General features: G+C 50.3%; 2 protein-coding genes and 1 pseudogene across 6 annotated transcripts in view; 1 reads left to right on the top strand and 2 right to left on the bottom strand.

Annotated features, from left to right (window-relative positions):
- Window positions 1–10,740, bottom strand: part of LOC100384247 (uncharacterized) — a 65,068-nt gene extending 54,328 nt beyond the window's left edge. For 3 of the 5 annotated variants that reach the window (XM_020545194.1, XM_020545197.3, XM_020545195.3), the window contains exons 1-4: window positions 10,447–10,740; window positions 10,098–10,162; window positions 8,483–8,755; window positions 8,049–8,216 (exon numbers count right to left, since the gene is read on the bottom strand). In XM_020545194.1, the coding sequence (XP_020400783.1) occupies window positions 8,049–8,216; window positions 8,483–8,755; window positions 10,098–10,162; window positions 10,447–10,659 (719 nt within the window). In that variant the 5' untranslated portion in view covers window positions 10,660–10,740. The remainder of the gene's footprint in view (window positions 1–8,048; window positions 8,217–8,482; window positions 8,756–10,097; window positions 10,163–10,446) is intronic. The other 2 variants (NM_001176813.2, NM_001362333.2) reach the window with 2 other exon arrangements.
- LOC109943108 (uncharacterized) lies at window positions 88–8,042 on the bottom strand. The gene has a single exon (XM_020545940.2). The coding sequence runs from the start codon at window positions 7,336–7,338 to the stop codon at window positions 5,059–5,061; it is 2,280 nt and encodes a 759-aa protein (XP_020401529.1). The 5' UTR covers window positions 7,339–8,042; the 3' UTR covers window positions 88–5,058.
- LOC118473582 (protein VAPYRIN-like) lies at window positions 228–1,393 on the top strand (annotated as a pseudogene).
- Window positions 10,741–27,999: the final 17,259 nt, after the last annotated feature.

Genomic DNA, 27,999 nt, shown 5'->3' with positions numbered 1-27,999 from the left:
CAGCAGTTACTTGCGCTTTCCTACCAATCAATTGAGTATAACAGACGCGATATCCCAGAATCCCATGATTTATATCACCACCAGTTACCTTGCTAGATGCAAAGGATGGTGGGAGAGTAGCTGGTGATGACGTTGGCGCAGATGTCCGGGCACTTTGCTCAGCTGTTGGGACTCTCGCTCGGCAAGCTTTGGCGTGAGAAGACAAGAAGACAACAAAGCAGGACGGCATGGATCGGTTGGTCATACCTGAGCCGTGAACGAGGTGATGGTTCGAGTGGAGCCCAGGAGGCAGGCGAGGGGGGAGCTGATGCTGAGGAATGTGATGCACACCATGTCGGTGGCATTCAGGCTGTAGCCATTGCCCAGTGGTGTGTGGGCGCTTAGTGGTTCGCCCACATAGAAGCCCATGGCGCTGCTCACGGCGCTCACCATGGAGGTGTTGTACCTGGCCTCCGCGCCTCCATAGAAGCCCAACAGGTCAGGAGCGAGCTAGGACGAGGACGCGTGTCTGCTACACATCGTGGTCGCGCCCGACGTCGCGGTGAAGGAGCCTGTGAAGGCACTGGACTCGATCAACCCGAAATGGTTCTCTGCGAGGAGGAAGCAGGTGTTCGTGGACAGGAGAATCAGGGCGAGCTTCGTGGGAACATCCATGGCCGCGTGGCTTGTTGAGGTCGGCACGGTCGAGGCGCTCAATGAGCCCGAGTGGCATGCTGTGGACGCCACGAACGAGTCTGGCCACACACTGTTCGACCTAGCCGCCAGTCTGGGCCGTGCCGACATCGTTCAGGTGCTACTTGAGTACGGTGTCGATGCTAACAAACCGAGTCATAGTCGGACACCCCTCGAGACCGCCACCGCCTCTGGCGAGTGCCTCATCGTTCAGCTCCTCGCCAACGGCGCGATGCCCGTCGGCTCCAACGCCATCCACGTGGCCACTGCCGCCAGCCACAATGACATCATGAAGCTACTTCTTGGCAAGCCCGCCTCTGCTTCTCCCGCCTCGTCCACATCTGCGTCCTTTTTGTCTTCTTTAACATGTATCGACGTGGCAAGGAGGGACGACAAGACTCCTCTACGGGTAGAGGCGGAGGCGGGGCAGCAAGACACAGTCAAGGCGCTTCTAACGGGGGGTGCGAGGGCCAACGCAAGGTGCGGCACGACGGTGCCACCGCACTCCACGTCGTGGCGTGGCACGACAACGAGGCGGTCGCGGGTCTCGTATCGCACGGTGTGGCCAGCACGGCCATGGTGCGCGACATGGCTAGGAAGACTGAGACCGCATTCGAGATCACCGCCGAGGAGGGCCATGGCGATCGTATCCTTGAAAGGGAAATGTGCCCTTGGGCCATTTCTAGTTGTTTTGGTGATTAAATGCTCAACACACCACCTTGAGCTAACTCCATTTATATGAGCATGAGCACAGGTTTAGAAAAGGCAAATTGAAGACACCAATTCCAAATGAGTTGAATTGGAGGGCCAAAAGTGCAACTTTGAGCAAACCAACATAAACATGAGGTTTAAGTGTTTGGATAAGTTACACATACCCTACTATATATTTCTAGCACTTTGTTTTGGCTACTAACTCAGTTTTGCAAGAAAAGTGCTTTTTAGGCTTGGTTGAGGTATATTACAAATCCTAGAGGAAATGAGTGAAAAAGGTATGGTCCCAACACTTAGTCAATTGTTTTATGTGCTAACTATGTTTGTCTAAGTGCTAGGGAACCTCTCAAGAAGAGTCAAAAGAAGTTGGAGGCCAGTCTGGGACCCACCGGACTGTCCAGTGCCGCGTACGGACGAACTCGCTGGTCTCGGGAATTTTAATTATAAAATTCACCGGACAGTGAACAGTGCACTACCGGTGCACCGGACATCGGCTCCAACGGTTGCCCCCCCCCAACGCGCGCCAACGGCTAGCTGACATGGCGGGTGTCCGGTGCACACCGGACTGTCCGGTGCTGCGCCCGGAACAATCAGATCGTCAGCCGACCGTTACTGTCGGACTGTCCGGTGCGCCCGCAGACAAGGCAAGTTTGTGGCTTCCATTTGGAGAAGCCAATGGCTCCTAGGCCACTTGGGGCTATAAAAGGGACCCCTAGGCGCCTTGGAGCAGTACCAAGCACCTCAAGAGTTGCACAACACCACGCCTCCAAGTGATTCTAGAGGTATTTGAGCGCTATTTTTGAGTTCTAACTCCGTCAGTCTGTTCTTGCGCTCTTGTCATTGCATCTCTTGTGTGTGTTGTTGTGATTTGCTCTTGTGTGTGTTATCTCTCCCTTCCTTACTCCGGTTTTGATTGTGATCATTGTGTAAGGCTGTGAGAGACTCCAGATTCTAGAGATTCCTCACAAACAGGATTTTGAGATATAAGGAAGAACTGTGGTACTCAAGTTTGATCTTGGATCACTTGAGAGGGGTTGAGTGCAACACTCGTCCATTGGGACACCACAACGTGCAGTAGGCAAGCATATTACGCTTGACCAAACTACGGGATAAAAATCGTCGTGTCTCTTGTGTCAATTACTTTACTGTGATTTTCCATCTTCCTAAAGTTCTCTATTCTCACTTGTGATATTGCTCTAAGTCTAATTCATATCTTGATAGAGCAATCAAGTGAAGGGAACCTCTCTCTTCTCTCCTCTCAAACTTGGTTTAATTTGCACTAACTCTAACTTTTAGACCAAGTTTGTGTGTCTTAAGTCATATTTTGCAGGATCACCTATTCACCCCCACCCCCTCTAGGTGCTCTCAATCCTGCAAGAAGAGGGCGAGAGAAGGAGGCACTGGGAGGAGATAGGAAGGGGAACGACAGATCGGCACAAGGCAAGCGGAGCAGAGAACCACGGGTTGAATGAAGAAAAATTGAGGAGGGTTCTCAAAATTACCAAAGACGCATGGAGAAACTCCTTTATATTAGTAGGGACTAGGGTTAAACTCGCTACAAACAAATTGCTACATGTTTTAAAAACAACACATAACATGTCAAGAGCGTCGAACCCTTGACTCGTCGGGCCTCGGCTACGTAACTCGTAGCCTTCGGCCGTCTTCTCCGGTAGGAGTATTCCTCCTAACCGCAGGCTTGAGAGAGAGAGGTGGGAAATGACTTGATACTTTATTGCCCTCAACAGTGCTGCGCACCTGGGGATATATAGGGCCGACGGCCACACAAATGGAGCAAGCTCCCTAATTATCCTCCCTGCCAAAATACTACTTTCCTACTTATTCCTTGCCATAAGTGCCAAATTGCTACTTTCCTACTTATTCCTTGCCATAAGAGCTAAATTGATACTTTCCTATTTATCCCTTGCCATAAGTGGCTGCTGCTTTCCTAAACTTGAGTGCCTGCCATCTGTGGCGCTGCTGCACTTTTGGCGCGCTCTGCTGCCCGCCGGATGTCGCGTGCGCGCCTGCGCCTTGTGTACGGCTTACCGTACATGACATCTCTCCCGGCCTCGAAAGTCAGCTCGTCCTCGAGCTGGAAAGTGGGGAAGGTTGCCCGGAAATCCTCGAAATCCTCCCAGGTCGCAGACGTCACTGGTTCACCGTGCCACTGTATCAAAATTTGCCGAATGCCGCGAGCCAGGCGACCCGCCAAGACACGGGAAGGTGTGGACACCACTGCGCCGTTGAGTGTGGCCGGGAGCGCAGGTGGTTCCGTTGGTGGCGCCCCAACGAACTTCTTAAGGATGCCCACATGGAAGACGTCGTGGATTTTGGCGTCGGATGGAAGCTGTAGGCGTACGGCCGCCTCGTTGATGATCTCCTTGACACGGTAGGGGCCGACATAACGGGGCTTCAACTTGCCTGTGGTGGAACGTGGCAGGGATGCCGATGGTCGTTGACGGAGACGAAGAAGGGCCCAGTCACCGACGTTGTAGACGACCTGCCTGTGATGTTGATCGTAGGCGCGTTTCTGGGATACTTGCGCCTGATGGAGACGGTAGCGAACGTCGTCGAGGAAGGCGGCCCGTTCGTCCATCTCCTGCGCCACCGCGGGCACGCGTGCGTCACCCGGCTCGTAGGACCGGATGGTCGGTGGGTCGCCTGGCTCCGCCGTGTATGGGTGCGCCAGCGGGATGAAGTGGCAGTACTTGCTGAAACGGTCGACGACGGTGAGAATGACCGTCTTGCCTTGCACGCGGGGCAGAGCTTCGATGAAGTCTATGCCGATGTCCGACCACACCCCATCTGGGATTGGCAGGGGTTGTAGGAGACCAGCCGGACGTAGGTGATCTGACTTGTATGTTTGGCACGTTCCGCACGCCCTGACGAATTCCTGCACAATACGACGCATGTTGGGAAAATGAAAGTCGCGCCGTAGTCGATGCAGGGTGCGGTGGACGCCTTCGTGGCCGTCATCGTGTACAGTGGCCACGATCTCCCGTAGTAGGGGTGAAGTGGCTGGGATATAGAGGCGCCCCTCCATGGCGACCATCCCACCGATGATGGACCATGGTGCTGCGCGCGTGCCTGCGCGGATCTCTTCGTAGATGGCGACGAGGGCCGGATCCGTAGCCTGTGCCTGGCGCAGGCGCTCGATGAAGTCGAAACGGGGTGCTGAAATGGCCATCAGCGTGCCCTCGTCGGGGTCCCTCCTGGATAGTGCGTCGGCGACGGTGTTCGTGGCGCCCGAGCGGTATTCGACCGTAAAGTCGACTCCCAGAAGTTTGCCCACCCAATGGTGTTGGGGAATCGTGGCCAACCGCTGGTCGAGGAGATACTTGAGACTGAAGTGATCCGTCTTGACGATGAAGTGCCGTCCCCATAGGTACGGCCGCCAGTGCCGGACGGCCTGGACCAGGCCGATAAGTTCGCGCTCGTAGGCGGCGAGGTCGCGGTGGCGGGGTGCAATAGGTCGGCTGAAGAACGCGACCGGGTGTCCCTCCTGGACGAGCACCCCACCGAAACCTGCGGAGGACGCATCGCACTCCACCACGAACCGCTTGCCGAAGTCTGGCATGGCGAGGACAGGGGCGGACGACACGGCTGCCTTGAGCGCCGTAAAGGCAGCCATGGCCGCGTCATCCCAGACGAAGCCATCCTTTTTGAGGAGGGCCGTTAAGGGGGCAGCCACCGTGCCGTAGTTGTGGACGAAGCGGCGGTAGTACCCGGTGAGGCCGAGGAACCCTCGAACGGCCCGGACCGTGCGCGGCGGCGGCCAGTCGTGAATGGCAGCCACCTTGGCTGGGTCCATAGCCACCCCTGCGGCCGAGAGCCCGAGATGATGTGGCCGAGGTAGGCGACAGATGGTGCTCCGAAAGAACACTTCGAACGCTTGATGAACAACTGATGGCGTTGTAGCTCATCGAGGACGGCCCGTAGATGGCGGAGGTGATCGGCCCACGTGCTGCTGTAAATTAGGATGTCATCAAAGAATACCAGGACGAACCTTCGGAGGAATGGCCGGAGCACGTCATTCATCAGTGCCTGGAACGTGGCGGGGGCGTTGCAGAGCCCGAACGCCATCACGAGGAACTCGTACAAGCCATCGTGTGTGCGGAACGCGGTCTTGTGCACGTCTTCTGGCCGCATCCGGACCTGGTGATAGCCCGACCGTAGATCCAGTTTGGTGAAGAATTTGGCGCCGTGGAGCTCGTCGAGAAGCTCCTCCACGACCGGGATGGGGAACGCGTCTTTGATGGTGAGGGCGTTCAGGGCCCGGTAGTCGACGCAGAAGCGCCACGAGCCATCGGGCTTCTTGACCAGGAGCACGGGCGATGAGAATGGGGAGTCGCTGCGTCGCACGATCCCCTGGTCAATCATGGCGTTGCACTGCCGCTCCAGCTCGTCCTTGTGGGCAGCCGGGTAGCGGTACGGCCGGACAGCCACCGGTGACGCATCGGGCTTGAGGAGGATGCGATGATCGTGGGCGCGCTTGGGGGGCAAACCCATCGGAGCTGCGAAGAGCCCCCCGAACGAGGCGAGAAGGGCCTCCAGTAGGGCGTCCGTCCCGTTGGTGGCGCACAGCGCGGGCTCCTTGGGGCTGGGCGTGCCCGTCCAAAAGATGGAGCGCCCCTGGCGCTGGAACGTCATGCGGCGATTGGCGAGGTTCCACACGATTGGCCCCAATGCCCCAAGCCATCGTGTGCCGAGGACGACGTCGTACCCGGCCAATGGCATGACGAAGAGGTCAGCCGGGTAGATTTCGCCCTTGACGTGGAGCGGCGCATTGCGAAGGACGCCCGCGCAGGTGATCTGTTCGCCATTGGCCACCATGGCCGTGAGGCGGGGTCGGCGCTGGATGGGGATGCCCGACTGGTGCGCCGCCGCTGCGGATATAAAATTGTGGGTGCTTCCCGAGTCGAGCAGTGCCACCAGGGAGACCGAACCGAGGGTGACGGCGATCTGCATGGTGTCCCCTGGCGCGACCCCGGCCACGGCCTGGAGGGAGAAACAGGGAGCGTCGGTCTCCGCGGCACCCGTTTCCGCCTCGGCCTCCTCAATTTCGACGCCATCCAAGAAGAAAATGCGCCTGCAAAAACGGTTGTGGCCACGAGAATATTTCTCGTTACAATTAAAACACAGGCCTTGGCGGCGCCGATCCGCCATCTCCTCTGGAGATAAGCGCCTGGAGCCGTCGCCACGGCCCGTTGCTGCGCCCAGTGGCGGTGCTGGCAGCGCCAAGGGGGCCTGTGGCGCCGGTAGCGCCTGGGTCGCTGGCCGCGGTGGTGGCGGCGGTAGGATGCCGCGCGGCACTGTCTTGGCTGGTGCCGGGATCTTGGCTAGCTCCATCTGCTCCACCTGCCGCGCTAGGCTCATAGCAGTGTTGAGGTTGCCGGGGTTGAGTATCCGTACTGCGTGGCTGAGCGGTGGCAGCAGGCCGCCGGTGTAGAGTTGGACGCGTTGCTCCTCCGCCATCCTGCCAGCACGGGGTAGGAGCTCCTGGAATCGGTTGGAGTACTCCTCGACCGTGCCGGTGCGTCGGCACTCGGTGAGCTCGAAGAACGGCGCTGAACGGAGGGCTGGCCCGAAGCGCAGGTTGAGCAGTTCCCTGAATCTGCTCCAGGATGGGGTGCCCTCGTCTTCCTGTAGTTGTATGTACCAGTGCTGTGCGATGCCCTCGAGGTTATACGAGGCCATCCACACTTGCTCCTCCACCATCGTACGCTGCTGTCGAAAATACGACTCACATTTGTTGATGAAGAGGAGTGGATCGGTCTTGCCATCAAACCGTGGAAAGTCCCATTTCTGGAACCTTGGCGGGCGATCGATGTCGCGATGACGCTCGGGCTGGGCGCCGCTTGAGGAGGAGGAATCGGACTTCTCCTTCAGCCTGGTGATGTCGGCCTGCATGGCCTTCATCATCTCGATGACGTCGGCTAAAGTGGGCTCGGCCATGTGGATGGAGGATGGCGAACCGCTAGTGGGCGTGGTCGGGGATGGTGGTGTGGTGAGTGGATCGGTGGGCGGGACTAGGTGAGGCAAGGATCTCCGGACTCGGGATACCAAGCTGTCAAGAGCGTCGAACCCTTGACTCGTCGGGCCTCGGCTACGTAACTCGTAGCCTTCGGCCGTCTTCTCCGGTAGGAGTATTCCTCCTAACCGCAGGCTTGAGAGAGAGAGGTGGGAAATGACTTGATACTTTATTGCCCTCAACAGTGCTGCGCACCTGGGGATATATAGGGCCGGCGGCCACACAAATGGAGCAAGCTCCCTAATTATCCTCCCTGCCAAAATACTACTTTCCTACTTATTCCTTGCCATAAGTGCCAAATTGCTACTTTCCTACTTATTCCTTGCCATAAGAGCTAAATTGATACTTTCCTATTTATCCCTTGCCATAAGTGGCTGCTGCTTTCCTAAACTTGAGTGCCTGCCATCTGTGGCGCTGCTGCACTTTTGGCGCGCTCTGCTGCCCGCCGGATGTCGCGTGCGCGCCTGTGCCTTGTGTACGGCTTACCGTACATGACATAACAACATAAAGGTAAACAGCACGGGAATACAATTCAAATTGGTTATGGTCATTGGGAACAAAACTAGAACTATTTCTCAAACCAAAGTGCCTTAAAATTTAAAAGCAGTAACTAGCATATGCCTTGAGATAATACCCCTCTGCTTTTTGCTGATCCACCAAGGTAGTGGTAGTTTCATGATTTAGAGTTGCTTTCTTATCTTCAATATCAATAACTGACAACTTCAACTTTTTAGATCCACGCTGTTCTTCCTTGCTGCAATCTATATGTTTTCCAGAATTTTTCACCTTCGGCCTTTTTCCCCTGCATCAAAGCACAAAAAAGGAGACATATCACTTAACAGAACATAGGCTCAGACATCAATAATTGCTTCATGATTCTAACAGGAAACTTTCATAAGACTGTAAGTCAGATTATTTGGGTGGGCAAAGCTGGTTTGGGGGATTCAAAAACTCATATAACCCATTAAACCAGAAAAATGGAGAAGACATCCGAGTATCCGACCAAGGTGATATTCCATAGTTGGAAAAGAAAAATGCTAATTCTACAACAAACATATAGAAGCATACTTTGAGCTCTCAGGTATTTCTGCAACCCCATCGTTCCACTTCCTCTTAGAGCTTGTACCATTGTTTTCTATGCTATGGCTAGCAGTGACATTTTCTTCAAGCTGGTGATCATCATGTGCCTCTTCTTCTTGGTGTTTACGGCCATCCCTTTGATCCTGGATGGCAAGGATTTTGTCATCAACTGGAAGCGGCATCTTCTCTATTATATCATGATCTCGAATACAGTGCACATCATTGTGCCCTACCTGCTTCCTGCAGGATTTTTGTTTAACCCTAGCAATACAAAAGAAAATTGGGGATTGTTGTCATCACTTCTGTGAGAAGTAGCCCACTGCTCTGTATTAAAGAGATGCATGATGCAAAGAAATATTAAATCAAATATAAGGGAGGATTTTTCTGTTAGCTAAAAAGTAACAGGGCCTTTCAGTGTAACCTTTTTTATAAGCCAAGACAGTATTGCTAATTCAAATATACCATCACTCATTCGATACTGCAATTCTATGTTACCACTAAACATTATCTGCTCTTCTATAATACACAATGACTCACATTACAAGTAATGACGGAATGCAAGATAATAGCCAAGAATGAAATCAATCAAACCTCCTAAGCTCCTACTATACTATCCCCTCTTCCCAATAAGCCATTTTCTTCTTCGCCATCGACTTTAACACACAATCGCCATCAACATACCTCAGCACCTCGCTCGCTACAATGGTTCGACAACCCTACTACCATTTCCGTACAAGTAGGTGGGCTTCATGTAAGCCCCTGTTTGAATCCATAGAGCTAATAGTTAGCTCCTAATAATTAGCTCCTTTGGATCCAAAGGGGTCCAGTTAATAATCTAGCTAATTGTTAGCTAAATACACAACTAACAACTATCTCACTAGTTCAGCCAAACCAGCTTATAGTTAGCTAGCTAGCTAGCTAGCTAAGCTAACTATTAGCAGCTAATGGAGCCAAAACAGAGCTATAGGTGATAACGTAGATTTTAAGCATATGATCCGATGTACAATATTGCTTGCCATATGGATGTCCCTCATTTTCCAAGCAACTATTATTCTGGGACATACTCCCTCCACCCTAGTATATAAGACATAACTATCTCTGGTTCAACGACCAAGAAATGTATTTAGTTCTCTCTATACTACCGCATTGATGTGCGCACGTATAGAGAGGGAGTACCTTATATTATGGGACTAAAATAAAAAGTGATTACGCCTTAGTCCTTACATACCAGAATGGAGGGAGTAATAGATTCACTAGCGTTTATATCTGTTTGGTTACTTATTTACCAAGATGTGAATGGTACAGAATCGTGGTAATGAAACCTAGCACCCTGGAGCACTCAGGCAAATAGATTCGCAGGCATCGATCTGCACCTCAGGCTACCGAAATCAGACACCTGAGGATGCGCATCAAAGCCAAACTTGTCTGGGCTTGAAGCCCACATGCACAGTGCATTTCACATAAATCTCTGGGTAGACACAATACCACACCCCAACCTTTCCTCTAAGCCAAGTACTGAAATATCAAGGTAATAATATAGTGGGAAAAAGGAATGAGAAAAGATATGGAAAGACCAGAATAGTTCACCAAAGGCAACAGTTACCTTATAATATCGTTATCCCTGAAGATGCAGGTTGACTCGAATGGTGGCAAGGTAAACCCGTCCATCTGCACACAAGAGACCATTCATTCATAATTTATGCACAAAGCTTGTATTTGTAAAGAATATAGATATAAATAACAAAAAAATGGAAGGAAAATCAGGAATGAAGCATTAATGGTCCACACGGACAACCATCAAACATTGTGGTACGAAACCATCGATTTTGGAGAGAAACCGCAATGATGAACTAATCAGGTTTCGGAGTGGGGAAGGATCCCATGCATAAGTGGGGATGGATAAAAGAGAGAAACGGGAACAATGAAGGAGGGGAGATGAACAGGCGACATACCGAGAGCACAACGCCGCGCGGGCAGGTGCGGCGGAGGCGGAAACGGGCTGCGACATGAGCGGCAAGGTCGGCGACGGTGTCGAGCTCCGGGCTAAGGAGAAGCCAGCAGCGCCGAAGGCCTTCATCCCTCTGTACACGCTGGAGGAGGCGACTGTTTTCGAAAAGCAGACGAAGCCTCACCGGGGCGGGCGCCGCAGGCGGCGGCCTCGCCATTGGTGGGTGCCGGCTAGGTTGGGGGGAAAGGGTTCTGGGTTTCTTTCCCAACTTTTTTCATTTTATCGATTCTAAGACTGGATTTTGAGCCAGAGCCAAGCTTACGGGTGTTTAATACACTAGATCCAATAGTTATTAACTAAAAAATTGATAACACAATTAGCTAGCTACCAAATATCTAACTAAGACCCTGTTTAAATCTCACATGATAATTTTTAGCTTCCAGCTAAACTTTAGCCATATAAATTGAAGTGCTAAAGATTAGCTCCTTCGGGTGTTTGGACTACTCTAATAAAGTTTAGCACATTGGAATAAAAAGACACATATGCCCCTAATGCGGAGAGAGAGAATGAGGTTGGAGGGTATGGTTGGAAAATAGGGTTCTCTGGCCCACGTTTAGCTACTTTTAACAAGTAGCTTATAAGATAATAGGTGCTAAATTTTATCATACCATCATTAGCTCTCCTGTTTAGATCACTAAATGGCTAAAAGTAGCTAAAAAGCTGTTAGAGTTTATCTAGTAGGATTGAAACAGGGCCTAACTATCGTGCTTCCATTGGATGTCGATATTAGAGATGATGGAATTTAATTGTGTTGAATACCAAATCAAGTATGGTATCAAAATGAGATGTAATTTCATTTTTTTAATACCACTAAATTGAAGTTTGGAATTGTGGGGTCTAATTCCACGCAATACCGAGAGGTGGGGCTTTGTTTTGGGAGAGGGGTTTCTAGTTATAGTCAAATTCTGGAAAATTGGGCTCTAATTCAAATCTCAATTCCATGTGCAATCAAACAAAAAGTTGATTCTAATTCCCAATTCTGAACTCCAATATCTACATCCAAACGAGATATTAGCTAATTTACTAAAACTATTAGCTAGCTTGTTTGGATGCCATCAGCTAATTAGATAACTATTATTTCTAGTGCATTCAAACACCTCCATATGGGTAATAGAATATCTAAGAGTTTATTTTCTAAATTTCACTCTCTAAATCTCTACTGCTTACTAGGTAGTGACCGTGTGTTGCAACAGAAAATATTCGATAACTTATATATACAAATGTATGTTATACTATTATGAGATGGAGGGCGACATCCACGAGTTATCTGGGATGATGTCGAAGAGAAACTCGGGCCTGCGACGCACGAGCACTCGCCTAGTAGTGTATTATATAAGATTTAACAAGAAAATTTAATGGCAAAAAATTAAGAATGATCTTTCGAACGTCTAGTTTAGACATTCAAATCATAAATATAAAATAAACATAATCATAAATGTCTATTTAATTTATTTTTTCCATAATATGGTTAAGGTACTCTTGTATATTTTCAAGAATATTAAATCGATATGTGTTCCCCTCGTATGCCAATAGATCAATAAATAAATTCCTGCGTAGAGTCACACCATCCTGTAAAAAATGCTATAAATAATATCACCCTCAACTACAAATTATATATATGCTATTATTCTCACCATACTAAGTTGCGCTTTTAAATCACTGTCCTACCACGCCATAATGTGCAAAGCAAAATGGCCAATATTAAGACTGAAAAAGTTACCAACTTTGTTATATTATAAATTATAAACATAACATTTATATATATGACATAATAATTTTAAGTAATTACCCTTTTAAGTCGATTGGAGCATCAGATCGAATTGAATGTCGCCACATATAAATGTTATGTGACCATCTAGTGTGTTTGACACTGTATACGACCTTATATTTCTTCGAAATAAGAAGAATAGCTTTCCAAAATCTTTTTAGTGCTATATCTTTGCGTCGGTGTGAAATTAAACACAGACACAGATTTGTTTGCATGATTAATAACGAAAAGTGCATATCGTGTAGAGTATCTCCATGACATTAGAACCTACAACCCATGAAACATTAACATTATATGTTTGTACCATTTAACTATATAAATCAACGAAATCCTGACTTACAAATTTGCAAAGAGTGATGTAATAATTCATTTGAGGCCAATTATTTAATGTTTCTGCCAACTCCATCACGCTAGGATCCTTATAAGACTTCGCTTCTTCGTCAAAACTACACATTTACTAAAGAAAATGTAATAATATATAATACACATATTCAATTATAATTGCAACGTTATTTAACAAATATTCAATTATATCTGAATAATAGCTAAAATAGCTTCCAAGGATCTATATGAAAAGTTCAGGGACTTGTTTGCAATGTAAAAAGTTAATCTTGAGGGCTCCTTTAATAAAACAAGACGACGAGTGTATATTAAATAAACACATGGGCTCTTATGAAAAAGACCACGGGCGAAGGGGTATCTTCACCGTGAGCCACATTGTCGGGGACCATAATTAGGGGTACCCACAAGACTCCTAATCTCAGCTGGTAACCCCCATCAGCACAAAGCTGCAAAGGTCTGATGAGCGCGATTCCGGTCAAGGCTCTGTCCACTCAAGGGACACGATCTCGTCTCGCTCGAGCCCAGCCTCGGGCAGGAACAGTAGACCAAGGCAGATTCACGCCTCGCCCGAGGGTCTCCTCAAGCAACGGGCGCACCTTCGACTCGCCCGAGGCCCAACTCGGGCAGGCTTCGCGGAGAAGCAACCTTGGCCAGATCGCCATGCCAACCGACAGTATCGCAGGAGCAATCAATGCAAGGATTGCCTGACACCTTATCCCGACGCACGCTCCTCAGTCGACAAGGCCGCAGTGATCGTAGTCACTTCGCCGCTCCACTAACTGACCTGACAGGAAAACAGCGCCGCCTGCCCTGCTTCGACTGTTGTGCCACTCGCCAGAGTGAGGCCGACAGCAGCTAAGTCCAACCTCGGGCGCCATAGGAAGCTCCGCCTCGCCCGACCCCAGGGCTCGGCCCCCCGTCTCGTCCTCGGAAGACGGTCTCCGCCTCGCCCGACCCTAGGGCTCGGACTCAGCCTCGACCTCAGAAGACGAACTCCGCCTCGCCCGACCCCCAGGGCTCAGACTCAACCTTGACCTCGGAAGACGGACTCCGCCTCGCCCGACCCTAGGGCTCAGACTCAGCCTCGACCTCGGAAGACGGTCTCCGCCTCGCCCTACCCCTAGCTAGCTCAGGCTACGGGGAACAAGACCGGCGTCCCATCTGGCTCGCCCCGGTAAAACAAGTAATGATGGCACCCTGCGTGCTCCATGACGACGGCGGTTCTCAGCCCCTTACGGAAGCAAGGAGACGTCAGCAAGGATCCGACAGCCCCGACAGCTATGCTTCCACAGGGCTCAAGCACTCCTCCGACGGCCACGACATCAGATGAACAGGGCAGCAACACCTCTCCAACAGCCACGTCGGCATGTACACAGGGCTCTGGCTCCTCCCCGCTAGACACGTTAGCACATTGCTACGCTCCCCGTTGTACACCTGGACCCTCTCCTTACATCTATAAAAGGAAGGTCCAGGGCCCTCATACGAGAAGGTGGCCACGCGGGAGAACGGGCCGACGCACGAGGCTCTCGCTCTCTCTCTCTCTCCCTCGCGAACGCTTGTAACCCCCTACTGCAAGCGCATCCGCCCTGGGCGCAGAACAACACGAGGCCGCAGTTTCCCCTTACTGTTTTCCCCCCTTGTGTTCCGTCTCGCGCCGACCCATCTGGGCTGGGACATGCAGCAACAATTTACTCGTCGGTCCAGGGACCCCCCGGGGTCGAAACGCCGACAGTTGGCGCGCCAGGTAGGGGCCTGCTGCGTGTTGACGAACAGCTTCCCATCAAGCTCCAGATGGGTAGTCTCCAACGACCTCTCCAGCCCGGGACGATGCTCCGTTTCGGGAGTCTTGAGTTCATGTCCCTCGACGGCAGCTACGACATGATACTCCTTCCTCCGCTGCGCGACAACGACAATGGCGACCGTCAGCTCGCCCGCCAGCGGCGGAATCGACGAAGTCTTCCCCGCGTGACGGAAGAGCAACATCCGGGTCTGTCCCGTCACCTTCCTCGCTGACGGAGGAGGAGGCGAGGCAGGCATGGCCAAGCAGGAGGCGGCACCTCGTCGGCTGTCGAGCGAGTCGACGGCGCCGGCGCCCCAGCGGGGGACACGTCGGGCGTTGACCTCGCGTCTGAGACGAAGACGGGCGTCATTTCCCTGCAACACGCCAATCCCAAGCAGACGGACGACGCCAGCACACTCGCGAAGGACTTGCTGGGCGTTAGCCTCGTACCTGAGATGACGGTGCAGTCCGTCCCTGACACGGCTTCGTCACCATCCGTCGATCAAGAGGTACCGTCCGTTTTTCATCCTGTGCCTTTTAGATTCAGCTTCGAACAACCAAGCGACCCCGCTTCGGTGGAAGCTTTCATAAAGGCATATCCGAACCTTCCGGGGTATCATATGTGGTCAACCTGGGACCGGCTGACGACCGTCTCGACCTACGGGCCCCCGGGTTCCGAGGAAAATGACGAGCCCGACTCTGGTTGGGATTTCTCCGGGCTCGATAACCCCAGTGCCATGCGGGACTTCATGACCGCATGTGACTACTGCCTCTCCGATTGCTCCGATAGCAGCCACAGCCTCGGCGACGAGGACTGTGGCCCAAGTCGCGAATGTTTCCACGTCGATCTAGGGGGTCTCGACGAAGGCAACCATCTTGGTATGCCGGAGGATGGCGATCCCCCTAGGCCTGCGCCTCGCGTTGACATCCTTCGGGAGCTAGCTGTGGTCCCAGTCCCTGCGGGGGGTCAGGACGCATAGCTCGAGCAAATCTGCGAGATGCAGGCCAGGCTCGACGAGGAAGCAGGACAACTTGTGCAGCTTCGGCGAAATATCGGGCAGGAGGGGGCAGGCCGAGCACCGGCCGGAGAAGCGCGTCATCTGGCCCAGGACGTCCAGCACCGCATCGCCGACGATGCCAGGGCAAGGCTGCCCCCGGCTTCCAGTGGGGTCGGCCAGAACCTGGCTGCATCAGTAATACTACTCCGAGCGATGCCAGAACCATCCACCACCGAGGGGCGGCGTATCCAGGGAGAGCTCAAGAATCTCCTGGAGGATGCCGTGGTCCGACGAGCCGAAAGCTCTGCCTCCCGAAGGCAGTGGTACCCCCCGGAGCATCGCGCCGCGACTTCCCGATTCATGCGGGAAGCCTCGGTCCACACCGGGCGCACGCGGAACACAGCGCCTACGGCCCCGGGTCGCCTCGGCAACGAGCACCACCGCTGCGACCGTCAAACCCACCTCGACGATAAGGTGCACCGAGGCTACCACCCCAGGCGTGGGGGACGCTACGACAGCAGGGAGGATCGGAGCCCCTCGCCCGAACCACTCGGTCTGCAAGCCTTCAGCCGGGCCATACGACGAGCGTCGTTCCCGACCCGGTTCCGAACCCCGACTACCATCACCAAGTACTCGGGGGAGACAAGGCCGAAACTGTGGCTCGCGGACTACCGGCTGGCCTGCCAGCTGGGTGGAATGGACGATGACAACCTCATCATCTGCAACCTCCCCCTGTTCCTCTCCGACGCCGCCCGAGCCTGGCTGGAGCATCTGCCACCTGCGCAGATCTCCAACTGGGACGACCTGGTCAAAGCTTTCGCCGGCAACTTCCAGGGCACATACGTGCGCCCTAGGAACTCCTGGGATCTCCGAAGCTGCCGCCAGCAGCCGGGAGAATCCCTCCGGGACTACATCCGGCGATTCTCGAAGGAGCGCACCGAGCTGCACAATAGGGGTGAAAACGGGCGGATACGGACGGATATTAGCTCATCCTGTATCCTACCCTAATGTATTTAAAACGGATTCGGGATCGGATACGGATAGTTAGAAATGGGACGGATACGGATACAGGGACCGGATACTTATCCGGGCGGATAAGTGACGGATACGGATATTATTTGATCGGATATCGGATACTTGTCGGATAATGCATTAATTGGTTATCAAAAAATATTCTTGTTCGACCACGAAATTGCAAGTAAATTAATACTAATAAACATTTAATAGAAGATAATCTCAAGTTCCCACATAAAAATGGTAAAGTGAAGTATTGATTATGTTGAAACTTGGATACTTAGAGTGATTTCACGTGTAACTCACGCAATAAGTGAAAATAAAATAGAAAAAACGTTGACATCCTGTGGATTTTATGGTCCCATTATTTTTTATGACTATATGTGGCCATATGTTGTATTTTCGTATAATTTCATAGATTTCTGAGGCTATTTATACATTATTAATTTCTTTCTACATAAAATCATCAAAATATAATTAAAATTCATAAATACACTAGTTTTGATCTAAAATTGCAAAAATCTTACCAAAACAAATAAACATTCTATTCAAATAAAACCTCAAGTCGCCACATGAAAATGATAAGTGAAATATTAATTATGTTGAAACTTCGATACATAAAATGATTTCACGTGTAACTCACGCAATAAGTGAGAGTGGAATGGAAGAAACACCAACATCTTGTGGATTTTATAGTCCAAATGTTTTTGAGAACTATATGTGGATATATGTTGTGTCCTCGTAAAAATTCATGATTTTTTTAGGCTATTTGGTGTATTATTAATTTCTTATTGTAGAAAATCATCAAAATACAATTAAATTCATAAAAACATTGTAGCGTCGACCGAAAATTGCAAATAAGTTACCAATATTAATAAATAGTTTATAAAAAGATAATCCTAAGTTCCCACATGAATATAATCTTAAGTTCACACAAGAAAATGATAAAGTCTATTATTTTGATATAAATTTAAACATTATTTCAATAATTTTGGCCTAAATATATGTTTAAACAAAAATGTGTTGTACTACAAAGTTATAGATCTCTTCGAGCTCTACAATTTTCATATAAACTTTATCTTCATCCGATTTCATATGTAAAAGTTATGATTTTATAACTATATTATTATGCAGAAAAAGAAAAAACGGGTACCCGAATTCCGGGTACCCGTATCCGACCCGAATATCCGGGTATTTACCGGGTAGTACTCGCTCCGTATCCGACCCGAATCCGAAGCTGTACTATCCGGGTATTACCCGTATCCGTCCCGAATATAAAAATACCCGTATCCGTATCCGAAAAATGGTCCCGAATCAGTACCCGTATCCGGTACCCGTTTCGGGTACCCTGCCCGTTTTCACCCCTACTGCCCAACATCACCGACTCGGATGTCATCGGCGCGTTCCTCGCCGGCACCACTTGCCGCGGCCTGGTGAGCAAGTTGGGTCGCAAGACTCCCACCAAGGCGAGCGAGCTGATGGACATCACCACCAAGTTCGCCTCTGGTCGGGAGGCGGTCGAGGCCATCTTCCGGAAGGACAAGCAGCCTCAGGGGCGCCAACCGGAAGACGTCCCCGAGGCGTCCGCTCAGCGTGGCACCAAGAAGAAGGGCAAGAAGAAGTCGCAAGCGAAACGCGACGCCGCCGACGCAGACCTTGTCGCCGCCGCCGAACACAGGAACCCTCGGAAGCCTCCCGGAGGCGCCAACCTGTTCGACAAGATGCTCAAGGAGTCGTGCCCCTATCATCAGGGTCCTGTCAAGCACACCCTTGAGGAGTGTGTCATGCTTCGGCGCTACTTCCACAAGGACGGGCCACCGGCGGAAGGTGGCAGAGCCCACGATGACGACAAGAAGGAGGGCCACAAGGCAGAAGAGTTCCCCGAGGTCCATGACTGCTTTATGATCTACGGTGGGCAAGTGGCGAACGCCTCGGCTCGGCACCGCAAGCAAGAGCGCCGGGAGGTCTGCTCGGTGAAGGTGGCGGCGCCAGTCTACCTAGACTGGTCCGACAAGCCCATCACCTTCGACCAGGGCGACCACCCCGACCGCGTGCCGAGCCCGGGAAAGTACCCGCTCGTTGTCGATCCCGTCATCGGCAACGTCAGGCTTACCAAGGTCCTCATGGACGGAGGCAGCAGCCTCAACATCATCTACGCCGAGACCCTCGGGCTCCTGCAGATCGATCTGTCCATGATTCGGGCCGGCGCGACGCCCTTTCACGGGATCATCCCCGGGAAGCGCGTCCAGCCCCTTGGGCAACTCGATCTGCCTGTCTGCTTCGGGACTCCCTCCAACTTCCGTAAGGAAACCCTCACGTTCGAGGTGGTCGGGTTCCGAGGAACCTACCACGCAGTGTTGGGGAGACCATGCTATGCCAAGTTCATGGCCGTCCCCAACTACACCTACCTCAAGCTCAAGATGTCGGGCCCCAACGGGGTCATCACCGTCGGCTCCACGTACCGACACGCGTACGAATGCGACGTGGAATGCGTGGAGTACGCCGAGGCCCTTGCCGAATCTGAGGCCCTCATCGCCGACCTGGAGAGCCTTTCCAAGGAGGCGCCAGATGCGAAGCGCCACGCCGGCAACTTCGAGCCAGCAGAGGCGGTTAAGTCCGTCCTTCTCGACCCCAGCAACGACGCCTCCAAGCAAGTCCGGATCGGCTCCGAGCTCGACCCCCAAATAGGAAGCAGTGCTCGTCGACTTTCTCCGCGTGAACGCCGAGGTTTTTGCGTGGAGTCCCTCGGACATGCCTGGCATACCGAGGGATGTCGCCGAGCACTCGCTGGATATCCGAGCTGGAGCCCAACCCGTGAAGCAGCCTCTGCGCCGATTCGACGAAGAAAAGCGCAGAGCCATAGGCGAGGAGATCCACAAGCTGATGGCTACAGGGTTCATCAAAGAGGTATTCCATCCCGAATGGCTAGCCAACCCTGTGCTTGTGAGAAAGAAAGGCGGGAAATGGCGGATGTGTGTAGACTACACTGGTCTAAACAAAGCATGTCCGAAAGTTCCCTACCCTCTGCCTCGCATCGATCAAATCGTGGATTCCACTGCTGGGTGCGAAACCCTGTCTTTCCTCGATGCCTACTCAGGGTATCACCAAATCAGGATGAAAGAGTCTGACCAGCTCGCGACTTCTTTCATCACACCTTTTGGCATGTACTGCTACATTACTATGTCATTCGGTTTGAGGAATGCGGGTGCGACATACCAAAGGTGCATGAACCATGTGGTCGGAGAGCATATTGGTCGAACGGTCGAGGCTTACGTCGATGACATCGTAGTCAAGACGAGGAAAGCCTCCGACCTCCTCTCCGACCTCGAAACGACATTCAAGTGTCTCAAGGCGAAAGGCGTAAAACTCAATCTTGAGAAGTGTGTCTTCGGAGTCCCCCGAGGCATGCTCTTAGGGTTCATCGTCTCCGAGCGGGGCATCGAGGCCAACCCGGAGAAAATCGCGGCCATCACCAACGTGGGCCCCATCAAGGACTTGAAAGGAGTATAGAGGGTCATGGGATGCCTTGCGGCTCTGAGCCGTTTCATCTCGCGCCTCGGCGAAAGAGGCCTACCTCTGTACCGCCTCTTAAGGAAAACCGAGCGCTTCACTTGGACCCCCGAGGCCGGGGAAGCCCTCGGGAACCTAAAGGCGCTCCTTACAAGCGCGCCCATCTTGGTGCCCCCGCTGCCGGAGAAGCCCTCTTGATCTATGTCGCCGCTACCACTCAGGTGGTCAGCGCCGCGATCGTGGTCGAGAGACGAGAAGAGGGGCACGCATTGCCCGTCCAGAGGCCGGTCTACTTCATCAGTGAAGTACTGTCCGAAACCAAAATCCGCTACCCGCAAATTCAAAAGCTACTGTACGCGGTAATTCTGATGCGGCGAAAGTTGCGACACTACTTCGAGTCTCATCCGGTGACTGTGGTGTCATCCTTCCCTCTGGGGGAGATCATCCAGTGTCGAGAGGCCTCGGGTAGGATTGCAAAGTGGGCGGTGGAGATCATGGGCGAGACAATCTCGTTCGCCCCTCGGAAGGCCATCAAGTCCCAAGTTTTGGCAGACTTTGTGGCTGAATGGGTCGACACCCAGCTTCCAGCAGCCCCGATCCAACCGGAACTCTGGACCATGTTTTTCGACGGATCGTTGATGAAAACAGGGGGCCTGCTCTTCATCTCACCCCTCGGGAAGCACCTCCACTACGTGCTGCGCCTCCATTTCCCGGCGTCCAACAACGTGGCCGAGTACGAGGCTCTGGTTAACGGGTTGTGCATCGCCATCGAGCTAGGGGTCCGGCGCCTCGACGCTCGGGGCGACTCGCAGCTTGTCATCGACCAAGTCATGAAGAACTCCCATTGCCGCGACCCGAAGATGGAAGCCTACTACGATGAGGTTCGGCGCCTGGAGGACAAGTTCTACGGGCTTGAGCTCAACCACATCGCCCGACGATACAACGAGACTGCGGACGAACTGGCTAAGATAGCCTCAGGGCGGACAACGGTTCCTCCGGACATCTTCTCCCGAGACCTACATCAACCCTCAGTCAAGACCGACGACACGCCCGAGCCCGAGAAGGCCTCGGTTCAGCCCGAGGCACCCTCGGCTGGGCCTGAGGCACCCTCGGCCCCTGAGGGTGAGGCACTGCGCGTCGAGGAAGAGCGGAATGGGGTCACACCTAATCGAAACTGGCAGACCCCGTACCTGCAATATCTCCACCGAGGAGAGCTACCCCTCGATAGAGCCAAAGCTCGGCGACTGGCGCGGCACGCCAAGTCGTTCGTTTTGCTGGGTGACGGAAAGGAGCTCTACCACCGCAGCCCCTCAGGCATCCTCCAGCGATGCATATCCATCGCTGAAGGTCAGGAGTTATTGCAAGAAATACACTCGGGGCTTGCGGCCATCACGCAGCGCCTCGAGCCCTTGTTGGAAACGCCTTCCGACAGGGTTTCTACTGGCCAACCGCGGTGGCCGACGCCACTAGGATTGTACGCACCTGCCAAGGGTGTCAATTCTACGCAAGGCAGACGCGCCTACCCGCTCAGGCCTTGCAAACAATACCCATCACCTGGGCATTTGCTGTGTGGGGTCTGTGAAAGTCGCCTAGAGGGGGGGTGAATAGGGCGAAACTGAAATTTACAAATATAAACACAACTACAAGCCGGGTTAGCGTTAGAAATATAATAGAGTCCGCGAGAGAGGGTGCAAAACAAATCGCAAGCGAATAATGAAGTGAGACACGCGGATTTGTTTTACCGAGGTTCGGTTCTCTCAAACCTACTCCCCGTTGAGGAGGCCACAAAGGCCGGGTCTCTTTCAACCCTTACCCTCTCTCAAACGGTCCCTCGGACCGAGTGAGCTTTCTCTTCTCAATCACTTGGAACACGAAGTTCTTACAAGGACCACCACAAGATTGGTGTCTCTTGCCTCAATTACAAGTGAGTTTGATCGCAAGAAAGAATCAAGAAGGAAGAAAGCAATCCAAGCGCAAGAGCTCGAAAGAACACAAGCAAATCTCTCTCTCTAATCACTAGGGCGTTGTGTGGAAGTTGGAGAGGATTTGATCTCTTTGGTGTGTCTAGAATTGAATCCTAGAGCTCTTGTAAGTAGTTGAGAAGTGGAAAACTTGGATGAATTGAATGTGGGGTGGTTGGGGGTATTTATAGCCCCAACCACCAAACTAGCCGTTTGGTGAGGTTGTCTGATCGATGGCGCATCGGACAGTCTGGTGCACACCGGACATGTCCGGTGCGACAGCCACGTCACCAAAAAGCCGTTGGGTTCGACCGTTGGAGTTCTGTCTTCTGGGCCCGCCTGGATGTCCGGTGGCGCACCGGACATGTACTGTAGACTGTCCGGTGCGCCAGCATGGGCGTGTCTGACCTCTGCGCGCGCTGGCGCGCATTAATTGCGCCTGCAGGTAGCCGTTGGCGCCGTAGTAGCCGTTGCCCCGCTGTTACACCGGACTGTCCGGTGTACACCGGACTGTCCGGTGAATTATAGCAGAGTGGCCGAAGTGAATTCCCGAGGCTGGCGAGTTCCGGAGGCAGCTCTTCCGTGGAGCACCGGACATGTCCGGTGTACACCGGACAGTCCGGTGAATTATAGCGGAGTTGCCTCTGGAATTTCCCGAAGGTGAGCAGTTCGGAGTTGGAGTCCTCTAGTGCACCGGACATGTCCGGTGCCACACCAGACAGTCCGGTGCGCCAGACCGGAGGTACCTTCGGTTGTCCCTTTGCTCTTTGGTTGAACCCAATACTTGGTCTTTTTATTGGCTAAGTGTGAACCTTTGGCACCTGTATAACTTATGCACTAGAGCAAACTAGTTAGTCCAAATATTTGTGTTGGGCAATTCAACCACCAAAAATTAATTAGGGACTAGGTGTAAGCCTAATTCCCTTTCAATCTCCCCCTTTTTGGTGATTGATGCCAACACAAACCAAAGCAAATATAAAGGTGCATAATTGAACTAGTTTGCATAATGTAAGTGCAAAGGTTGCTTGGAATTGAGCCAATGAATGTTACTTACTAGATGTGCATGGATTGTTTCTTTGTTTTTAACATATTGGACCACATTTGCACCACATGTTTTGTTTTTGCAAATTCTTTTTGTAACATAGTCAAAGGTAGATGAATAAGATTTTTGCAAAGCATTTTCTAGTTTAAAAATTTTCTCCCCTTGTTTCAAATGCTTTTCCTTTGACTATACAAAACTCCCCCTAAATGAGATCCTCCTCTTAGTGTTCAAGAGGGTTTTGATTTATCATTTTTTGAAACACTACTTCCTCCCCCTTTAGAACATAATAAGATACCAATTTGAAATTGACCAATTGAAAATCTCCAAATTTAAAAAATTAGGTGGTGGTGCGGTCCTTTTGCTTTGGGCTCATATTTTCTCCCCCTTCGGCATGAATCGCCAAAAACGGAATCATTAGAGCCCAACGAAGTACTTTCTCCTCCTTTGGTCATAAAATAAATGAGTGAAGATTATACCAAAGTTGGAGAGATGCTCGGAGTGACGGCGAAGAATGAGTAGTAGAGTGGAGTGGAAGCCTTTGTCTTCGCCGAAGACTCCAATTCCCTTTCAATATACCTATGACTTGGTTTGAAATACACTTGAAAACATATTAGTCATAGCATATATAAAAGAGACATGATCAAAGGTATACTTGTGTGCTATGCGTGCAAATTAGCAAAAGAAATTCCTAGAATCAAGAATATTGAGCTCATGCCTAAGTCTGGTAAAAGATTGTTCATCAAGTGGCTTGGTAAAGATATCGGCTAATTGATCTTTAGTGTTAATATATGAAATCTCGATATCCCCCTTTTGTTGGTGATCCCTAAGAAAATGATACCGAATGGCTATGTGTTTAGTGCGGCTATGCTCAACGGGATTTTCCGCCATGCGGATTGCACTCTCATTATCACATAGAAGAGGAACTTTGGTTAGTTTGTAACCGTAGTCCCGCAGGGTTTGCCTCATCCAAAGCAATTGCGCGCAACAGTGGCCTGCGGCAATATACTCGGCTTCGGCGGTAGAAAGAGCAACCGAATTTTGCCTTTTTGAAGCCCAAGACACCAAGGATCTTCCCAAGAACTGGCAAGTCCCCGATGTGCTCTTTCTATTGATTTTACACCCCGCCCAATCGGCATCCGAATAACCAATCAAATCAAATGTGGATCCCCGAGGGTACCAAAGCCCAAACTTAGGTGTATAAGCTAAATATCTCAAGATTCGTTTTACGGCCGTAAGGTGTGATTCCTTAGGGTCGGCTTGGAATCTTGCACACATGCATACGGAAAGCATAATGTCCGGTCGAGATGCACATAAATAAAGCAATGAACCAATCATCGACCGGTATACCTTTTGATCCACGGACTTACCTCCCGTGTCGAGGTCGAGATGCCCATTGGTTCCCATGGGTGTCTTGATGGGCTTGGCATCCTTCATTCCAAACTTGCTTAGAATGTCTTGAGTATACTTCGTTTGGCTAATGAAGGTGCCCTCTTGGAGTTGCTTGACTTGGAATCCTAGAAAATACTTCAACTCCCCCATCATAGACATCTCGAATTTTTGTGTCATGATCCTACTAAATTCTTCACATGTAGATTCGTTAGTAGACCCAAATATGATATCATCAACATAAATTTGGCATACGAACAAATCATTGTCAAGAGTTTTAGTGAACAAAGTAGGATCGGCCTTGCCGACTTTGAAGCCATTAGCAATAAGGAAATCTCTAAGGCATTCATACCATGCTCTTGGGGCTTGCTTGAGCCCATAAAGCGCCTTAGAGAGCCTATAGACATGGTTAGGGTACTTACTATCTTCAAAGCCGGGAGGTTGCTCAACATAGACCTCCTCCTTGATTGGTCCGTTGAGGAAGGCACTCTTCACGTCCATTTGGTAAAGCTTGAAGCCATGGTAAGTAGCATAGGCCAATAATATGCGAATTGACTCAAGCCTAGCTACGGGTGCATAGGTTTCACCAAAATCCAAACCTTCAATTTGTGAGTACCCCTTGGCCACGAGTCGAGCTTTGTTCCTAGTCACCACACCATGCTCGTCTTGCTTGTTGCGGAAGACCCACTTGGTTCCTACAACATTTTGGTTAGGACGTGGAACTAAGTGCCACACCTCGTTCCTAGTGAAGTTGTTGAGCTCCTCTTGCATCGCCATCACCCAATCCGAATCTTGGAGTGCTTCCTCTACCCTGTGTGGCTCAATAGAGGAAACAAAAGAGTAATGCTCACAAAAATGTGCAACCCAATATCGAGTGGTTACCCCCTTATGAATGTCGCCGAGGATGGTGTCGACGGGGTGATCTCGTTGGATTGCTTGGTGGACTCTTGGGTGTGGCGGCCTTGGTTGTTCATCCTCCTTGTCTTGATTATTCACATCTCCCCCTTGATCATTGTCGTCATCTTGAGGTGGCTCATCTCTTTGATCCTCTCCTTCATCAACTTGAGCCTCGTCCTCATTTTGGGTTGGTGGAGATGCTTGCGTGGAGGAAGATGATTTATCTTGTGCATGTGGAGGCTCTTCGGATTCCTTAGGACACACATCCCCAATGGACATGTTCCTTAGCGCGATGCACGGAGCCTGTTCTTCACCTATCTCATCAAGATCAACTTGCTCTACTTGAGAGCCGTTAGTCTCATCAAACACAACGTCACAAGAAACTTCAACAAGTCCTGAGGACTTGTTAAAGACTCTATATGCCCTTGTGTTTGAGTCATATCCTAGTAAAAAGCCTTCTACAGTTTTAGGAGCAAATTTAGATTTTCTACCTCTTTTAACAAGAATAAAGCATTTGCTACCAAAAACTCTAAAATATGAAATATTGGGCTTTTTACCGGTTAGGAGTTCATAGGATGTCTTCTTGAGGATTCGGTGTAGATATAACCGGTTGATGGCGTAGCAAGCGGTGTTGACCGCCTCGGCCCAAAACCGATCCGGTGTTTTGTACTCATCAAGCATGGTTCTTACCATGTCCAATAGAGTTCGATTCTTCCTTTCCACTACACCATTTTGTTGTGGCGTGTAGGGAGAGGAGAACTCATGCTTGATGCCCTCCTCCTTAAGGAAGCCTTCAATTTGAGAGTTCTTGAACTCCGTCCCGTTGTCGCTTCTAATTTTCTTGATCCTCAAGCCGAACTTATTTTGAGCCCGTCTCAAGAATCCCTTTAAGGTTTCTTGGGTATGAGATTTTTCCTGTAAAAAGAATACCCAAGTGAAGCGAGAATAATCATCCACAATAACTAGACAGTACTTACTCCCGCCGATGCTTATGTAAGCGATCGGGCCGAATAGGTCCATGTGTAGGAGCTCCAGTGGCCTGTCACTAGTCATGATGTTCTTGTGTGGATGATGAGACCCAACTTGCTTTCCTCCTTGGCATGCGCTACAAATCCTGTCTTTCTCAAAATGAACATTTGTTAGTCCCAAAATGTGCTCTCCCTTTAGAAGCTTATGAAGATTCTTCATCCCAACGTGGGCTAGTCGGCGATGCCAGAGCCAACCCATGTTAGTCTTAGCAATTAAGCATGTGTCGAGTTCAGCTCTATCAAAATCCACCAAGTATAGCTGACCCTCTAACACACCCTTAAATGCTATTGAATCATCACTTCTTCTAAAGACAGTGACACCTACATCAGTAAAGAGACAGTTGTAGCCCATTTGACATAATTGAGATACAGAAAGCAAATTGTAATCTAAAGAATCTACAAGAAAAACATTGGAAATAGTATGGTCAGGTGATATAGCAATTTTACCCAATCCTTTGACCAAACCTTGATTTCCATCCCCGAATGTGATAGCTCGTTGGGGATCTTGGTTTTTCTCATATGAGGAGAACATCTTCTTCTCCCCTGTCATGTGGTTTGTGCACCCGCTGTCGAGTATCCAACTTGAGCCCCTGGATGCATAAACCTACAAGACAATTTTAGTTCTTGACTTTAGGTACCCAAACGGTTTTGGGTCCTTTGGCATTAGAAACAAGAACTTTGGGTACCCAAACACAAGTCTTGGAACCCTTGTGTTTGCCCCCAACAAACTTGGCAACTATCTTGTCGGATTTGTTAGTCAAAACATAAGATGCATCAAAAGTTTTAAATGAAATGCTATGATCATTTGATGCATTAGGAGTTTTCTTTCTAGGCAATTTGGCACGGGTTGGTTGCCTAGAGCTAGATGTCTCACCCTTATACATAAAAGCATGGTTAGGGCCAGAGTGAGACTTCCTAGAATTAACTCTCCTAATTTTGTTCTCAGGATAGCCGGCAGGGTACAAAATGTAACCCTCGTTATCCTGAGGCATGGGAGCCTTGCCCTTAACAAAGTTAGACAAGTTCTTAGGAGGGGCATTAAGTTTGACATTGTCTCCCCTTTGGAAGCCAATGCCATCCTTGATGCCAGGGCGTCTCCCATTATAGAGCATACTTCTAGCAAATTTAAACTTTTCATTTTCTAAGTTATGCTCGGCAATTTTAGCATCTAATATTGCTATATGATCATTTTGTTGTTTAATTAAAGCCATGTGATCATGAATAGCATTGATATCAACATCTCTACATCTAGTGCAAATAGAAACATGCTCAACGGTAGATGTAGAGGGTTTGCAAGATTTTAATTCTACAACCTTAGCATGTAGTATATCATTCTCATTTTTAAGATTAGAAATAGTAACATTGCAAACATCAAAATCTTTAGCCTTAGCAATCAAATTTTCATTTTCTACTCTAAGGCTAGCAAGAGAATCATTCAATTCCTTAATCTTAGCAAGCAAATCATTATCATTTCTAAGATTGGGAATTGAGACATCACATACATGAGAATCAACCTTAGCAATTAATCTAGCATTTTCATTTCTAAGGTTGTCAATGGTCTCATGGCAAGTGCTTAGCTCACTAGACAAATTTTCACATTTTTCTACCTCTAGAGCATAAGCATTCTTAACCTTAACATGTTTCTTATTTTCCTTGATTAGGAAGTCCTCTTGGGAGTCCAAGAGATCATCCTTTTCATGGATGGCACTAATTAGCTCATTCAATTTTTCCTTTTGTTCCATGTTAAGGTTGGCAAAAAGAGTACACAAAT

The sequence above is a fragment of the Zea mays genome, chromosome 10 (genome assembly GCF_902167145.1).
Source record: "Zea mays cultivar B73 chromosome 10, Zm-B73-REFERENCE-NAM-5.0, whole genome shotgun sequence".
Taxonomy (NCBI): domain Eukaryota; kingdom Viridiplantae; phylum Streptophyta; class Magnoliopsida; order Poales; family Poaceae; genus Zea; species Zea mays.
The sequence above is the reverse complement of the archived record's forward strand: the minus strand, read 5'-3'. Positions and strand labels throughout refer to the sequence as shown.